Below are 14,403 nucleotides of genomic sequence, written 5' to 3'. Positions count from 1 at the left end.
TTTATTCATTTATTTATTTACTAACTTACTTTTCCTTTTGTTTACTTATCAACCTTTTATGTACCAGTAATGATATTTTTTTGGTTGATTTTTGTTTTGATTTCACTGTCTACATGTTTGAAATAAAGATTTCAATCAATCAATCAATCAATCAATCAATCAAATACATCTCGTGAGCTTGGATTTCAATGGATGAACCATCCTGAGAGTGTGCTTAGCCTATAAAGACCCAAACAACCACTGGCAACCAAAACCATCTAATAATATAAACTGTTTAATACCTGTTGATCCACTAATCCTATCAGTACATGGAAATAATTGATGTAAAATACAGTTTATCATCTTTTCATGGTCATCAGATATGACCCATTTGGACCTTCAGAGGCTCCGTAGTTACCGTGGAAACACTGTCATCTTCTACAACATTGATTCACCAGTAAAAGGCATGGAGTTTGATCAATGACAGTGGATGGAGACACTTGTTTTATGTTCAGTTATTGATAGATTTGATTGAAAAAGTCACTTTTTCTTCAGTTTTCTCTGTTTCTGATATAATAACCCTCAACTTTAATCTAAGCTTTAATGAACATCTATATGGTCAGTAAATTCAATACAGGAAAATACCTAGTTTTCACTGGAAAAAAATGCAAAATACAGAGGATAATATTATTATAAATGGAGATAAATCACTTAAAGGTTAAATAGAGAGAAAAATTAATTTGGGAACTGACATTAAAGTAACACACATGGGTCTTCATGGGTTAAGACTGTCCACATGCATTGTAAATACTCAGGACACATGTTAATGCCAGGTTTTAACTAGAACATTGTCTCACTGGTGGTATCTAAACCTGTCATAATTACTATATTAGCAGCATATTTCAATTATTTGAAATAAATGTGCCTTTTATAAAATCGTGATCATTATGTTCATTCACCTGTATAAAAAAATTGACTTACATTAGGTACCAACTTACGTTTATAATTGCTTATTGATATTATGCTGCTTACGTTTTTGGGGGGGGGGGGTTTACACTGTTTCAGAATGGGCTTTTTATTTTGAAGACATGTCATATGTTCTGTTATTAACGGCAGGTGAACAAAAATATAATTCATTTTCTACCGTTTTATCCTCTGGGGGGTCATGGGGGTGCTGGAGCCTATCATACCTCCCATCAGGCCAATGTGAGGTGCATCCTGGACAAGCTTGATTGCACACAGAGATGAACGACATTCACTCTCACACTTACAGACCATTTAGATTGACCTACTGACCTATTGACCCATTAAGGTACATGTCTGTGGATGGTGGGAGGAATACCTGTAGAGAAGCAGAGATTGAGGACCTTCTTGCTGAGAGGCCACGGCGCTAACCACTGCACCACCGTGCCACATCTAATTCATTATAACCGTACATGCATCCATTTTTTGAAAGAGCTTATTCTTCGTGAGGGTCACTGCGGTGGTGGAGCCTTTCTCTTCTGCCAGTGGGTGAGAGTGGGGTACAACCTGGACATGTCACCAGTTCATTGAGGGCTGATATATAGAGACATACAAGATTTACTGTCACATTCACTCCTACGAGCAATTTATATTGACCTATCGACCTATTAAGGCTCACGTCTTTGGATGGTGGGAGGAAACCAGAGTACCAGAGAGAACATGTAAACACCACATAGAATCTGGGTTTGTATCCAGCACCTTCTTGCTAAAAGGCGACGGCGCTAACCACTGCACCACCATGCTACTCCAAATTCATTCATTATAAACTGTTGCCCAAAGTTGCAATGACATATTTTTTAGGGCTGTCAAAATTAACACATTAACGCAGATTAATCCATCATCATGATTAATCTGATTAAAAAATTTAAAGCAAATTAACCCATCTGCAGCACAGAATGACTCTGAACGTCTCTGATAACACATTTGGGTCAGTTTGTCCGAGTAGAGTGACTGTCGCACATGAACCAAAGTGCAGTTGATCCAGTAGTGACAGGCAGCAGAATCAACCTGTAAAAATGGAAGACGCTAAACAGCACGTTGGCCCTTTGGATGGAAATATGAGGACAAAAAAACCCAAAACGGAACAGTCGACCGACAGAAAGTAATATACACAATCTGCAGGAAGGAGTTTTCTTTTCACCGAAGCACTTCCAGCTTAAAATATCACATTAACGTGAAGCATACCTCAGTCGGGGATTCTGCTAACACTTCGGCTAACACGTTGCCTAGCTTGTGAAAAACACACTGAGTGCGTATATATTCCCTTCTTAATTGAGTCAGTTTGCTCATGCAAAATGAAACATGATTACTATAGATTAAAAATGAATGATATTTAATCATGATTAATCAAAATGAATCCACAGTAACCCTGTGATTAATCTGATTAAAAATGTTAATCATTTAACAGCACTAATTTTTACGTCTTCTCATGAAGCAATTGTGACAATGTGATTTATTCTTAATAGATAAAGTATAACTAGTGTTATGACCCTGGGTCATAATCTGTTATTAATGTGTATATGTACAGTATATATGATTTCTGTATAGTGTGTGTGTTCTCCCCCAGTCCTGTAGGTGTGCTGTGTCTGTCTTGTGTCTTGTGATTACCCGGCCCCTTTAAAAATGACACTGGATTCTACAGCTCGCTTTCTCCTTGCCTGCTGCCAGCTCCCAACCGTGTTTCCTGCGTGTGTGATCGTCAGTCATCGTGTGTTCATGTGTGTTAATTCAGAAATCGTACCTAGTCGTAAATAGCATTATTGTAAATTCAATCCTTTTTTCTGGTAGGGGAGGACGGCTCTTTGTTTCACCTTTTCTCCTGTTTTTGGTTAGGGAGTTTAGGTTAGTTTCCTGTATTTTATTTCTTACATTTATTTTGGATTAAGAAATTTAGTTTTGAACCTTGAGGAAGACTTTTTGTTTGTTGTTTTGCCAAGCCCTCCCCTAACCCTCCTTTAGTTGTTCAAAAATAAATATTGTGAACTTTAGTTTTTGACTGACTTGTGTACTTGGGAGCTGGGAGGGGACAAAGACCGCATATTATGTACGTCCTGGTAAACCCCTAGGCTGGAACGTAACACTAGAAATCAGTATGTCACTGCACATGGTCAAAGGTGATTACTGATGTGTACACATAAGAAAAGAGAAATGTGTCTGAAAACCAAATTATTCCAACTTTCCAACAGTGTACATATGTTTAAAACTTCTACGTAAAAATGTTCTTCTTCATAACATATATTTACATTTTTAAATAAATTAACAGAATTGACAATAATATTAATTGTGATTATCTGTATGACAGCTAATAATCACCTTAAATTTCCATATTGTGACAGTAGCTATTCTATCACACAATTAAATGGAGTTAATATAGAACACTCATGTGATTTATTATTACTTAGAAAAGGCTGAAGCTTTTCCTACAACCTATTTGGCTGAGGACAAAGACACCGTGGATAGAAGGAAGGCTCACAAAAAGCTGACAAACAATAATTCTTCCTCATTTTGGGGTCACGCCGTCAGCCTTTACACCTCTCTTTCAGGCCTCATTATCCATCAGATTGTGCTCAACTACAGTCACGAGGATGCTGGCTGCTGAATACCGCACCTTCCTTTTTTTTTTTTGGCAAAAAAAACAACTCTTCACTGACAACTAGAAGAGTAAAAATACCGCCTTGTATTTTCCCGACTTGGACAGAGCAGGTAGTCGGGTGACAGGTCACATAAGAAGCTGCTGCTGTAAATTGTATATTTGAAGCAGGTCAGCCTCAAGTTTCTGGGTTAGTGCATCAAGAAACTAAAATTTACCAGATTTGTGGATTGTGGGTTTATGGTCAAGGCTTAGAAAAGGGCACAGAGAGTGAAAACAGATGCTGCCTTAGTTGTCGGTGAGACAAAAATAAATTGTTGCCCAATATTTTACTCCTTTCCTCCCAGTTTCTCCTTCACATTGAATTTATCCAATTTTTTACCTACTATGAGCTGCGATGTAAAGGGGACATCATAAACAGTCCATACTATACCTATATTTAGACACTTAAGTCTATTGTTTCTGACTAGACTAGACCTTGTGAAAGACATTACATCCCCATCATGAGTTACATAGACTACTTTTTGTTCAATTACCTATAAAGGATTTGTATAGTAGGGCACAGTCAAGACTATGAACATGTTGGGTGACAAAAAAACACTTTAAAATAGATTTACTTTGTCATTTGTAGCTGATACAGAACAGCTCAGGAGTCCTTAAACCAGGGGTGTCAAACTCATGTTAGTTCAGGGGCCACATTCAGCCCGATATGCTCTCAAGTGGGTCAGACCAGTAAAATAAAAACAGTGGAAAAAGTAAAATTAAATCATGACAATGTTAGCATCTACAAAAATCTGAATAACATGAACAACTGGAAATGTCTTAAGAAAAACAACTGCAATTTTAACAATATTATGCCTCAGATGATCAGTTTTTCATTTGCATGTATGCATTACAACTTCCATTACAATTACAAATACACAAGACATTTAATAACAGGCAGAATATTGGTACGATTGCATTTACTTATCTTAGGACATTTCAGGTTATTCACATTTTTTGTAAATTAACAGTTTTTTAATATACACATTTTCATGTAATTTTACTTTTTTACACTAAAACAAAGTGAAAATTTCCTGTTTTCATTATTTATAGGTTTAATATGATAGTATTTTACTGGTTCTGACCCACTTGAGATCTAATTGGTCTGTATGTGGAATCTGAATTAAAATGATTTTGACATCCTCGATTGTTAATATCTTCAGTGTAATTGTTGTATTTCACAAATCCATCTAAAGGGCCGGATTGGACCCTTTGGCGGGCCGGATTTGGCCCCCGGGCCGCATGTTTGACACCTGTGCCTTAAACCAACCTTACTGTATCTAAATGATGTCTACAAAAAAGAAAAAAAAAAAAGAGCCCATAGATTTTCATTGTTTTAAAAGAGTATATTTGACGTCCACATTTACATTTTGTCTCATACTTTACTTGCCCAAGAGAGTACTGGTTTATGTCTCAACCTTATTGATTATAGGTTTTAAAGATTTTTTATACTTTTTCACTCCAAGCATGATATTGGGAGAATATTAAATAATTTGTGCTTGACAGATAATTTTGATTACCAGCCTCGAGGACTTGAGAATTTACTCTATGTAACCAGACTTCCCTTCATATTGATATCCCCCAATCCTAGACCAATGCAGGAGTTGGGGTCAACAATATACCTGACACTATGGTAATGTTAATTTTGGCAACTTCAAGTGAAAACAGCAACATTTGATATGCTGAAAAATGTGCCAATTTTTGATGTACCTCTTTTTACCCTACGTTAAAGCTGCACAATATATCATTTGAGCTTCGTCATCATGATGTGCATGTGCGCAACAGTCACATCGCAGGTCCTGCAATGTAGGAGGCAAATGAACTCAATGTGTTTTCATCTAATTTCAACAATTTAATCTAATTTGACACACACTGCATGCAGCGATCCACCAGTCGCAAACATTCTTTATCAGTTTGGAGTAAGTCGCTGGTAACAACATTGAAAAACTAAAAAATCAGTGTCGACCTCCGCCAAGGCAGATCAGCCCCCCCCCCCCCCCCCCCCCCCCCTCAGTTACCACCAAAATTTAATCAATTGTTCCTTGTTCCAGTACCAACATTCCTGAAAATTTCATCAAAATCTATCCATAACTTTTTGAGTTATCTTGCTAACAAACAATCAAACAGACAAACCCCGATGAAAACATAACCTATGCCGTTCCTTGGGGGAGGTAATGAGCAACAAACAAGAGAAAATCATAGAAAACAAAGACTTAGTGCCAAAAAGAAAAGCAAAGTCACTCAGCTGGAATTATTTCAGCTACAAGAAGGATGATATTGAAACACGCATTCTGAGGAAACACAACTAATTTGTTTGACCATTTATGTCAGCACCACACAGGTATTGTATCCTCCTGGGTTTTTTTTTCATATTGTAATATACAGGGTCACCCAAAAAAACGGGAATTTTTGAAGTGCGTATTGGCAGACATGAGCAAGTGGCAGCAGTGCGAGACAGTGACCTTGAGCAAGTAAACACACCCCCATTTTAGTAACCATTGGCGGCTGTGCGAGAATTGTTCGGTAACCGTGTGATCTCAAGATTCGGTAACGTTCCCTAGATTGCCAGATTTGTCCGTTTGTGATTTTTTCTTGTGGGGCTATCTCAAGAGTAAAGTGTAGACGACTTGACCAAGAACTCTGGATGAGTTAAAACAGAGAATTCAGGATGAAATTCACAGTATCCCAGCTGAGATGTTGCAGCGGTCAATGAGGAATCTCAACAGCAGATTTCAAGAATGCATTCGTACAGGAGGACGCCATCTACAGGAAGTCATTTTTAAAAAATGAAAATTCCATCATTGTTTCTTAAATGGCATATTTTAAGGTTTCAATTACTATGAATAAAATATTTTTCTTCCATCACTCTTGGTTTTATTGGATTGCTAAAAAGTTCCCGTTTTTTTGTGTTGCCCTGTATATTGCAGGGTTTAAAAAATTGCAATGTCAGTTTTTTCCAATACCGTGCTGTCCTACCCTATATAACCGAGATGTTTTTTATAAATATTTCAATGAAAAGGGCTGAAAATGACACGTCTTTGCACGGCCTCAAAGTACTAGAAGTACCCTTTCCATCCATGTATTACACTTATATTCCACGTAAATGTAGGCCAACTCATGATCATCTGAACAATGTTTTTACCCTACGTAACCGCTTGACCATGTCCAGTATTCAATAGCAGTAAATAAAGTGAGTTTATCTAGAAAACATCAGCACTGAGTTAAAGAAACTGCCCTTAACTCTCAAAACATGTTAAAAAAGGCTGCTGATCCCTGTACCCTTCAACAGGCAGTGATGCAATGAAGAAATTAGAACATTTTCATGATGCAACCAGAATGAATAATAGCAATTTTACACTTATGTGTCACATTTTGGGGACTTCATCCAGCACACCACGGAGAGCACAACAAACAATATGGGAATATGACACTCGAGCTTCAGCCCAGGATCCTCAAACCACATTTTTTCTCTGAGATACTGTACTCCTTGGAGATGCAAAAAGAACATTATTATTTCATTACTCTACAAATTGGACCCCATGAGATAGTCCCAGATCCTTCAGGATATTCAGACCCTCTCTCACTTCAAAAATAACCTGAACTTAGACGCACTCCAACTGTATTCAAATTACATGGAGATTTTTTGCATCTCAGCTTTCTCTACTCTCTTCCCCTGACTAGTATTATCTGTGTATATTGTGATGTAATTTGGATGAAGAGGAAGCTATGGTAACAATTTGAGATTCTAAGATGGCAGCATTACATGTAGTTCATTTTATTGCACATATTGTTGTTGATGTTGGTGGTGTTTCTGATTAAAAGTGGATTGGCCTGAAATACAGCACTTAACATTTAACTCTAGAAATACAAGCATTATTGTATTAAGTGTGTCAGTTAAAAGTTATGGCAGATTATGTGACTTAATATTTGTAAACAAGTGGTTCCAGGTACAACAAACCCTGCCCCTCAAAAGTATTGTAGCTTATTTTGGCATTGATCCAGCTGATGTCATCACGTCTATGCATGTGGTGATGTTAGCATATCAATTGCCTCTATACATGTGCCAAGTCTGAAGTAAATTGAAACAAAATTGACGTTTGTATAGACTTTTGAAATTTCGCCCATTATAAGTAAATGGTAAAAAAAAAAAAAAAGATTTTAAAAATTAATAAAAAATTTTAACTTTGACCTACTTTTACCAAAATGTAACATCTATTCTGGGTCACTGGCAATCTAAAAACCCAATTTGGTATGAATTCAACGAATAGTTTTGCTGCTACAGACATGTGAAATTTCACCCATTATAAGTAAATGGGAGAAAAAAAATATTTAAAAAATTCATTAAAAATTTGAACTTTCACCTACTTTTCCCAAAATGTAATGATATCTATTCTGGGTCACTGCCAATCTATAAACCCAATTTGGTATGAATTCAGCTGATAGTTTTACTGCTAAAGACATGTGAATTTTCGCCCATTATAAGTTAATGGGGGGAAAAAAAGATTATAAACATTCACAAAAAATTTGAACTTTCACCTACTTTTCCCAAAATGTAATGGCATCTATTCTGGGTCACTGCCAATCTAAAAACCCAATTTGGTATGAATTCAACTGATAGTTTTGCAGCTACAAACATTTGAATTTTCACCCATTATAAGTCAATGCGGGGCAAAAAAAATTATGAACATTCACAAAAACTTTTAATTTTGACCAACTTTTCCCAAAATGGAATCAGATGTATTCTGGGTCCCTGGCAATCTATAAACCCAATTTGGTATGAATTCAACCAATAGTTTTGCTTCTAGAGTGTCAACAAACAAACAAACAAACTGAACCAAAAACAATACCCCTTGCCTTCCCTTTGGAGGGCGGGGTAATAACACAATTTTAACTTACCATACAATGACATGCAAAAGGCAAACAGTAGAAATAAGGCTCTGTATTGAATAGGTCAACAGAATAAACCGAACTGCCGGCATTATAACATAAATGATGACCGTGTGAAATAGACTACACTATCTCTTAAAATGTAGGCAATGAGCATTAAAAGACACCCTGACGACAATGCGTTACACCTCAAGTGCATTTCCTGTGAAAATAGAACCGTAAATTGTAAGGGCCAAGGTGTTAGAAACTCCGGCTATTGCAGTACCAGTCATGTCTGAACATGCCAAAGGCTACAATTTGTCCTGCTTCACAAAGTGGACTCTGTTGTGCCAGAACAGGTTGTAATTAATCTCCAGCGTGCTAACAAGAGGAGGCCAAACACTGCAAACAGGCTTTACTTGTACGACTCTTGTATACTGGTCAAAAAAGAGAAATGAGCTTCCTCCAGTGTGTTCACATCACACATTTACACAGTACCAGTCAAACTAAATTCTCAATGCAACCAAGAGACAATAATACAGTTAAATGTGTTGTTATCTCTCCATGGTGGAAACGTGGTCAGCCTGGGTATGGGCTTCCATCCAAACCACCTCGTGCGGACTTTTATTACACCTCCCTCTACTCTCACTTTGCTGCAGCTACTGTAATACTTGTCGCAAAAGAGCAAAGATTTTCCAGTGCAAAACATGAAAAAACTAACTTTTTTTTTAAACTGTTCCATATAGACATCTCAATGACCATCAAACTCCCATGAATGCATCTGTCAGCAGCTGATCTGGGTCTACGACTGATTGGTCACCGCATAGTTCAGTTCTTAACCCATAAAGACCCAAACATCCATCACCAACCAAAACCATCTACTGATCTAAACTGTTTAGTACCAGTTGATCCATTAATCCTATCAATACATGTAAATAATTGGCGTAAAATGCAGTTTGTCATCTTTTCATGGTCATCAGATATGACCCATTTGGACGTTCAGAGGCTCCGTAGTTACCGTGGAAACACCATCATCTTCTACAACATTGATTCACCAGTAAAACCCATGGAGTTGGATCAATGACAGTGGATAAAAAATGCCTGGTTTATACTCAATTAATGATTTATTTTACTGAAAAAGTCACTTTTTCTGCAGTTTTGATTTAATAACCCTCAATTTTAATTTGAGCTTTAATGAACATCTACATTAGTGGTTCTCAACCTTTTTTGAATAAATGCCCCCTTACGTCCCCCCTATAATGCCCCCTTTATAGTGCTCCATAGGTAACAGCCCCCTCACCTCATCATTATCCGCCCTCTGAAAGAAGTTGTTGAGCAGGGTGGAGTGGGGGGGTGTTGGGGAGCAGTGCAGTAAGTAAGTAAGTAAATAATGCGATGGACCTCAATGTGGACCCGGGTGGGGGTGGGGTGGGGGGTACAGGAGACGTATATTCACCACTGAGATAATATGCTGGCTGTAGGAAAGCCACAGCACTAGTAACGCTGGAAACCAATTTTTTTCTTTCTTCTTCAGGGGCATTTGAATAGAGTTTTTATTCATCAGTTCAGATCTGCACTATTTGTTTTAAGCTTAAAATTTTTATCTATTTATCTGTTTTGTTTTGTTTTTCTCATGCCTATACGTTTCAATGCTTTCCTGCTGTAATGCTTTTAATGTTTTATGTAAAGCACTTTGAATTGTCTTGTACATGAAATGTGCTTTATAAATAAACCTGCCTTGCCCTCATATGGATACTTAAACATTGTGACAAGTATCACTGACTAATGCCCCCCATTTGTGCCTCAGCACCCCCCCTCTCAGCTTTCTCCATCCAAACGCCCCCCAACATTGTCCCACCATCCCTGTTGAGAAACACTAGTCTACATGATGAGCAAATTAAATACAGAAAAATACCTGATTTCTATTGATAAAAGGCAAAATACAGAAGCTAATATTACAATAACTTGAGATAAATTGCTTGAGAAAGGTTAAATATAGAGAAAATTTTATTTGGGAACTAACACAAAAGTAATGCGTGGTCTTTATGGGTTAAATCTTCTCCACCTTAAACACAGCTATGACCATGATAAGGAAATTAAATACAGGAAAATACATGATTTATTATAATAAAATGTGAAATACAGAAGTTAATCTTACAATAAATGGAGATATATTGCTTAAAAAAGGTGAAATATAGAGAAAATTAAATTTGGGAACTGACACATAAGTAGTTCTGGGTCTTTATGGGTTAAATATTCGCCACCTTAAAAACAGCTATGATCATGATAAGTAAATTAAATACAAGAAAATACATGATTTATATTGATAAAAATGCAAAATACGAAGCTAATACGATAATAAATGGAGATAAATTGCTTGAGAAAGGTTGAATATAGAGAAAATGCAATTTGGGAACTGACACAAAAGTAATGCTGGGTCTTTATGGGTTAAATCTTCTCCACCTTAAAAACAGCTATGATCATGATAAGTAAATTAAATACAGGAAAATGCCTGATTTATATTAATAAAATGCGAAATATAGAAGCTAATCTTACAATAAATGGAGGTAAATTGCTTGAAAAAGGTGAAATATAGAGAAAATTTAATTTGGGAACTGACACATGAGTAGTTCTGGGTCTTTATAGGTTAAACCTTCTCCACCTTAAACACAGCTATGATCATGATAAGTAAATTAAATACAGGAAAATACATGATTTATATTGATAAAATGCAAAATACAGAAGCCAACATTACAGTAAATGGAGATAAATTGCTCAAAAAAGGTGAAATACAGAGAAAATTCAATTTGGGAACTGACACATAAGTAGTTCTGGGTCTTTATGGGTTACACCTCTTCCACCTTAAAAACAGCTATGATCATGATAAGTAAATTAAATACAGGAAAATACATGATTAATATTGATAAAAGGCAAAATACAGTAGCTAATGTTATAATAAATTCAGATAAATTGCTTGAGAAAGGTTAAATATAGAGAAAATGCAATTTGGGAACTGACACAAAAGTAGTTCTGTGTCTTTATGGGTTCTCCACCTTAAAAACAGCTATGATCACAATAAGTAAATTAAATACAGGAAAATACATGATTAATATTGATAAAAGGCAAAATACAGTAGCTAATGTTATAATAAATTCAGATAAATTGCTTGAGAAAGGTTAAATATAGAGAAAATGCAATTTGGGAACTGACACAAAAGTAGTTCTGTGTCTTTATGGGTTCTCCACCTTAAAAACAGCTATGATCACAATAAGTAAATTAAATACAGGAAAATACATGATTAATATTGATAAAAGGCAAAATACAGTAGCTAATGTTATAATAAATTCAGATAAATTGCTTGAGAAAGGTTAAATATAGAGAAAATGCAATTTGGGAACTGACACAAAAGTAGTTCTGTGTCTTTATGGGTTCTCCACCTTAAAAACAGCTATGATCACAATAAGTAAATTAAATACAGGAAAATACATGATTAATATTGATAAAATGCAAAATACAGTAGCTAATGTTATAATAAATGGAGATAAATTGCTCGAGAAAGGTTAAATATAGAGAAAATGCAATTTGGGAACTGACACATAAGTAGTTCTGGGTCTTTATGGGTTCTCCACCTTAAAAACAGCTATGATCACAATAAGTAAATTAAATACAGGAAAATACATGATTAATATTGATAAAATGCAAAATACAGTAGCTAATGTTATAATAAATGGAGATAAATTGCTCGAGAAAGGTTAAATATAGAGAAAATGCAATTTGGGAACTGACACATAAGTAGTTCTGGGTCTTTATGGGTTCTCCACCTTGAAAACAACTATGATCATGTTCTGTTTGTTGACCCTCATATCTGTTTCATCTGTTTCCTCATCAGAAACACATCTGCTGACCTTCATCAAACCCCATTTTAAAGCCATTTCTCCCCACATTTTGATGCATCTTTGCAGACTCAGACTATAATTAAAGATGCTTGTGTTGGATTTGCACTAATGTGTAAACTTGTGGACCTGCTTTAGTGTTACTCCACATCCTTCTGCACACCTGCTCGGTCTGCATGTGTGACTTTTTTGGCTGGTTTTACTGCTGTATCCTCTCACATCCCGGGCCACTCATCAGGCTGCTGCAAATAAATTAATAATTCTAGGCGCATCTTGCATTAAAAGCGAACATTATTTATTTGTTTGTTTGTTTGTTTTTTGCAGCAATGTCAATATTACAGCAGGGGAGAACATACACATCAAGCAGGAAAGATGAAGAGATGTTTGAAGGTTTACTCACCAAATTCAACACCGTCTCCACAATATCCCGGTTGCTAACCTCTCCAACCTGAATCAGACCGATCAGGACGGCAAATTTGGTCCTGATATTCCGGATGGGTACAGATGGATTGATAATTCCAGCCGGGAGGACCACTGAGCCTGAGCCGGACATGATCATTGTCTCCCCGGCGGCAGCGGAGCCTGCAGCCGCGTGTTGCCCGTGACCTGGAGCGGGTGGTCGGTCCGAGAGAGACACTGAGCCCAGCATCTTCCTCCTCCCCCCGCCCCCCCTTCGGTCTTCTACCCCTCTTGTCTTCTACCCCCTCTTAAACCAGGACGGTTCAGGAGCCGGTTTGCGTGCCAGCCTTCGCACTGTCTTTAAGCATGAAGAGGAACCAGCGGGGGGATCACCGGGAGCCCAGGAAAACAAACCCAAAACACGGATTGCATGCACTCTGCAGATGCACCATCCACTCTGAGGAGTTGCGTTAAGTCTGTGCCACAGTCTGGTGTTCAGTCAGTTCACAGGAAGGACTGACCTGTGCTGGGTACACAACACTCTGTGCATGTGTGTGTGCGTGTGTGTGTGTGTGTGTGTGCGCTCCTGGATGCGTGTCTCGGTGTCAGGGATGCTGTCACCGCCATGTTGCCGCCCCCTGCCTGCGGTTCCGTTCAGCACGCCTGCGCTGGCAGCAGGTCAACGGTGTCCCCGTCCTGTGCACGGTGCAGGTGGGATCAGCAGGGATCCAAAAAAAAAATAAATAAATTTTAAAAAATGCAAAGATTCAGTTCATGCACATCAAAGCAAAGCTGAGCATGTGGTCAAAAAGTGCAGGTAAACAATAAATAAATATAGGAATATAGGCATCATGAGGCTGAGTGTAACTTCTATGCATCAGTGCAGGGGTGTCAAAGTCATTTTAGTTTATTTATTTATTTATTTAACCCTTTCATGCATAGGCCACTACAGTGGACAGTTCTTCTCCAGCTGTTCTCTTGTAGATTAACCCTTTCATGCATGAATTATGAGAACCTTAGTTAAAATTAAGTAAACAGAGTGTTTTTATTCCTTTTTAGGCATGAAAAAAACAATGCGATTGAAACATTTTTTTAACAAACCTATTTTTTCATAGTTACAAAAATGTCCACTCAGCTACACACCATGTGTTTGATTTTTGAAGCAAAGAAACATGTACAGGGTGGGGAAGCAAAATTTACAATGAACATTTAGTTGTTTTTTCTCAGCAGGCACTACGTCAATTGTTTTGAAACCAAACAGATATTGATGTCATAATCATACCTAACACTATTATCCATACCTTTTCAGAAACTTTTGCCCATATGAGTAATCAGGAAAGCAAACGTCAAAGAGTGTGTGATTTGCTGAATGCACTCGTCACACCAAAGGAGATTTCAAAAATAGTTGGAGTGTCCGTAAAGACTGTTTATAATGGAAAGAAGAGAATGACTATGAGCAAAACTATTACGAGAAAGTCTGGACGATACTATTAAAGAAGAATGGGAGAAGTTGTCACCCGAATATTTGAGGAACACTTGCGCAAGTTTCAGGAAGCGTGTGAAGGCAGTTATTGAGAAAGAAGGAGGACACATAGAATAAAAACATTTTCT

General features: G+C 37.2%; 1 protein-coding gene across 1 annotated transcript in view; it reads right to left on the bottom strand.

Moving 5' to 3' along the window:
- Positions 1 to 13,321, bottom strand: part of nbeab (neurobeachin b) — a 399,314-nt gene extending 385,993 nt beyond the window's left edge. Inside the window, exons 1-2 of the mRNA XM_030151793.1 lie at positions 13,079 to 13,321; positions 12,794 to 13,046 (exon numbers count right to left, since the gene is read on the bottom strand). Coding sequence (XP_030007653.1) covers positions 12,794 to 13,042 — 249 coding nt within the window. The 5' untranslated portion in view covers positions 13,043 to 13,046; positions 13,079 to 13,321. The remainder of the gene's footprint in view (positions 1 to 12,793; positions 13,047 to 13,078) is intronic.
- Between the last annotated feature and the right edge of the window lie 1,082 nt (positions 13,322 to 14,403).

This window comes from Sphaeramia orbicularis, chromosome 13 (genome assembly GCF_902148855.1).
Source record: "Sphaeramia orbicularis chromosome 13, fSphaOr1.1, whole genome shotgun sequence".
NCBI classification, from domain to species: Eukaryota; Metazoa; Chordata; class Actinopteri; order Kurtiformes; family Apogonidae; genus Sphaeramia; species Sphaeramia orbicularis.
Note: the sequence above shows the minus strand (reverse complement) of the source record. Positions and strands in the feature narration are given on the sequence as shown.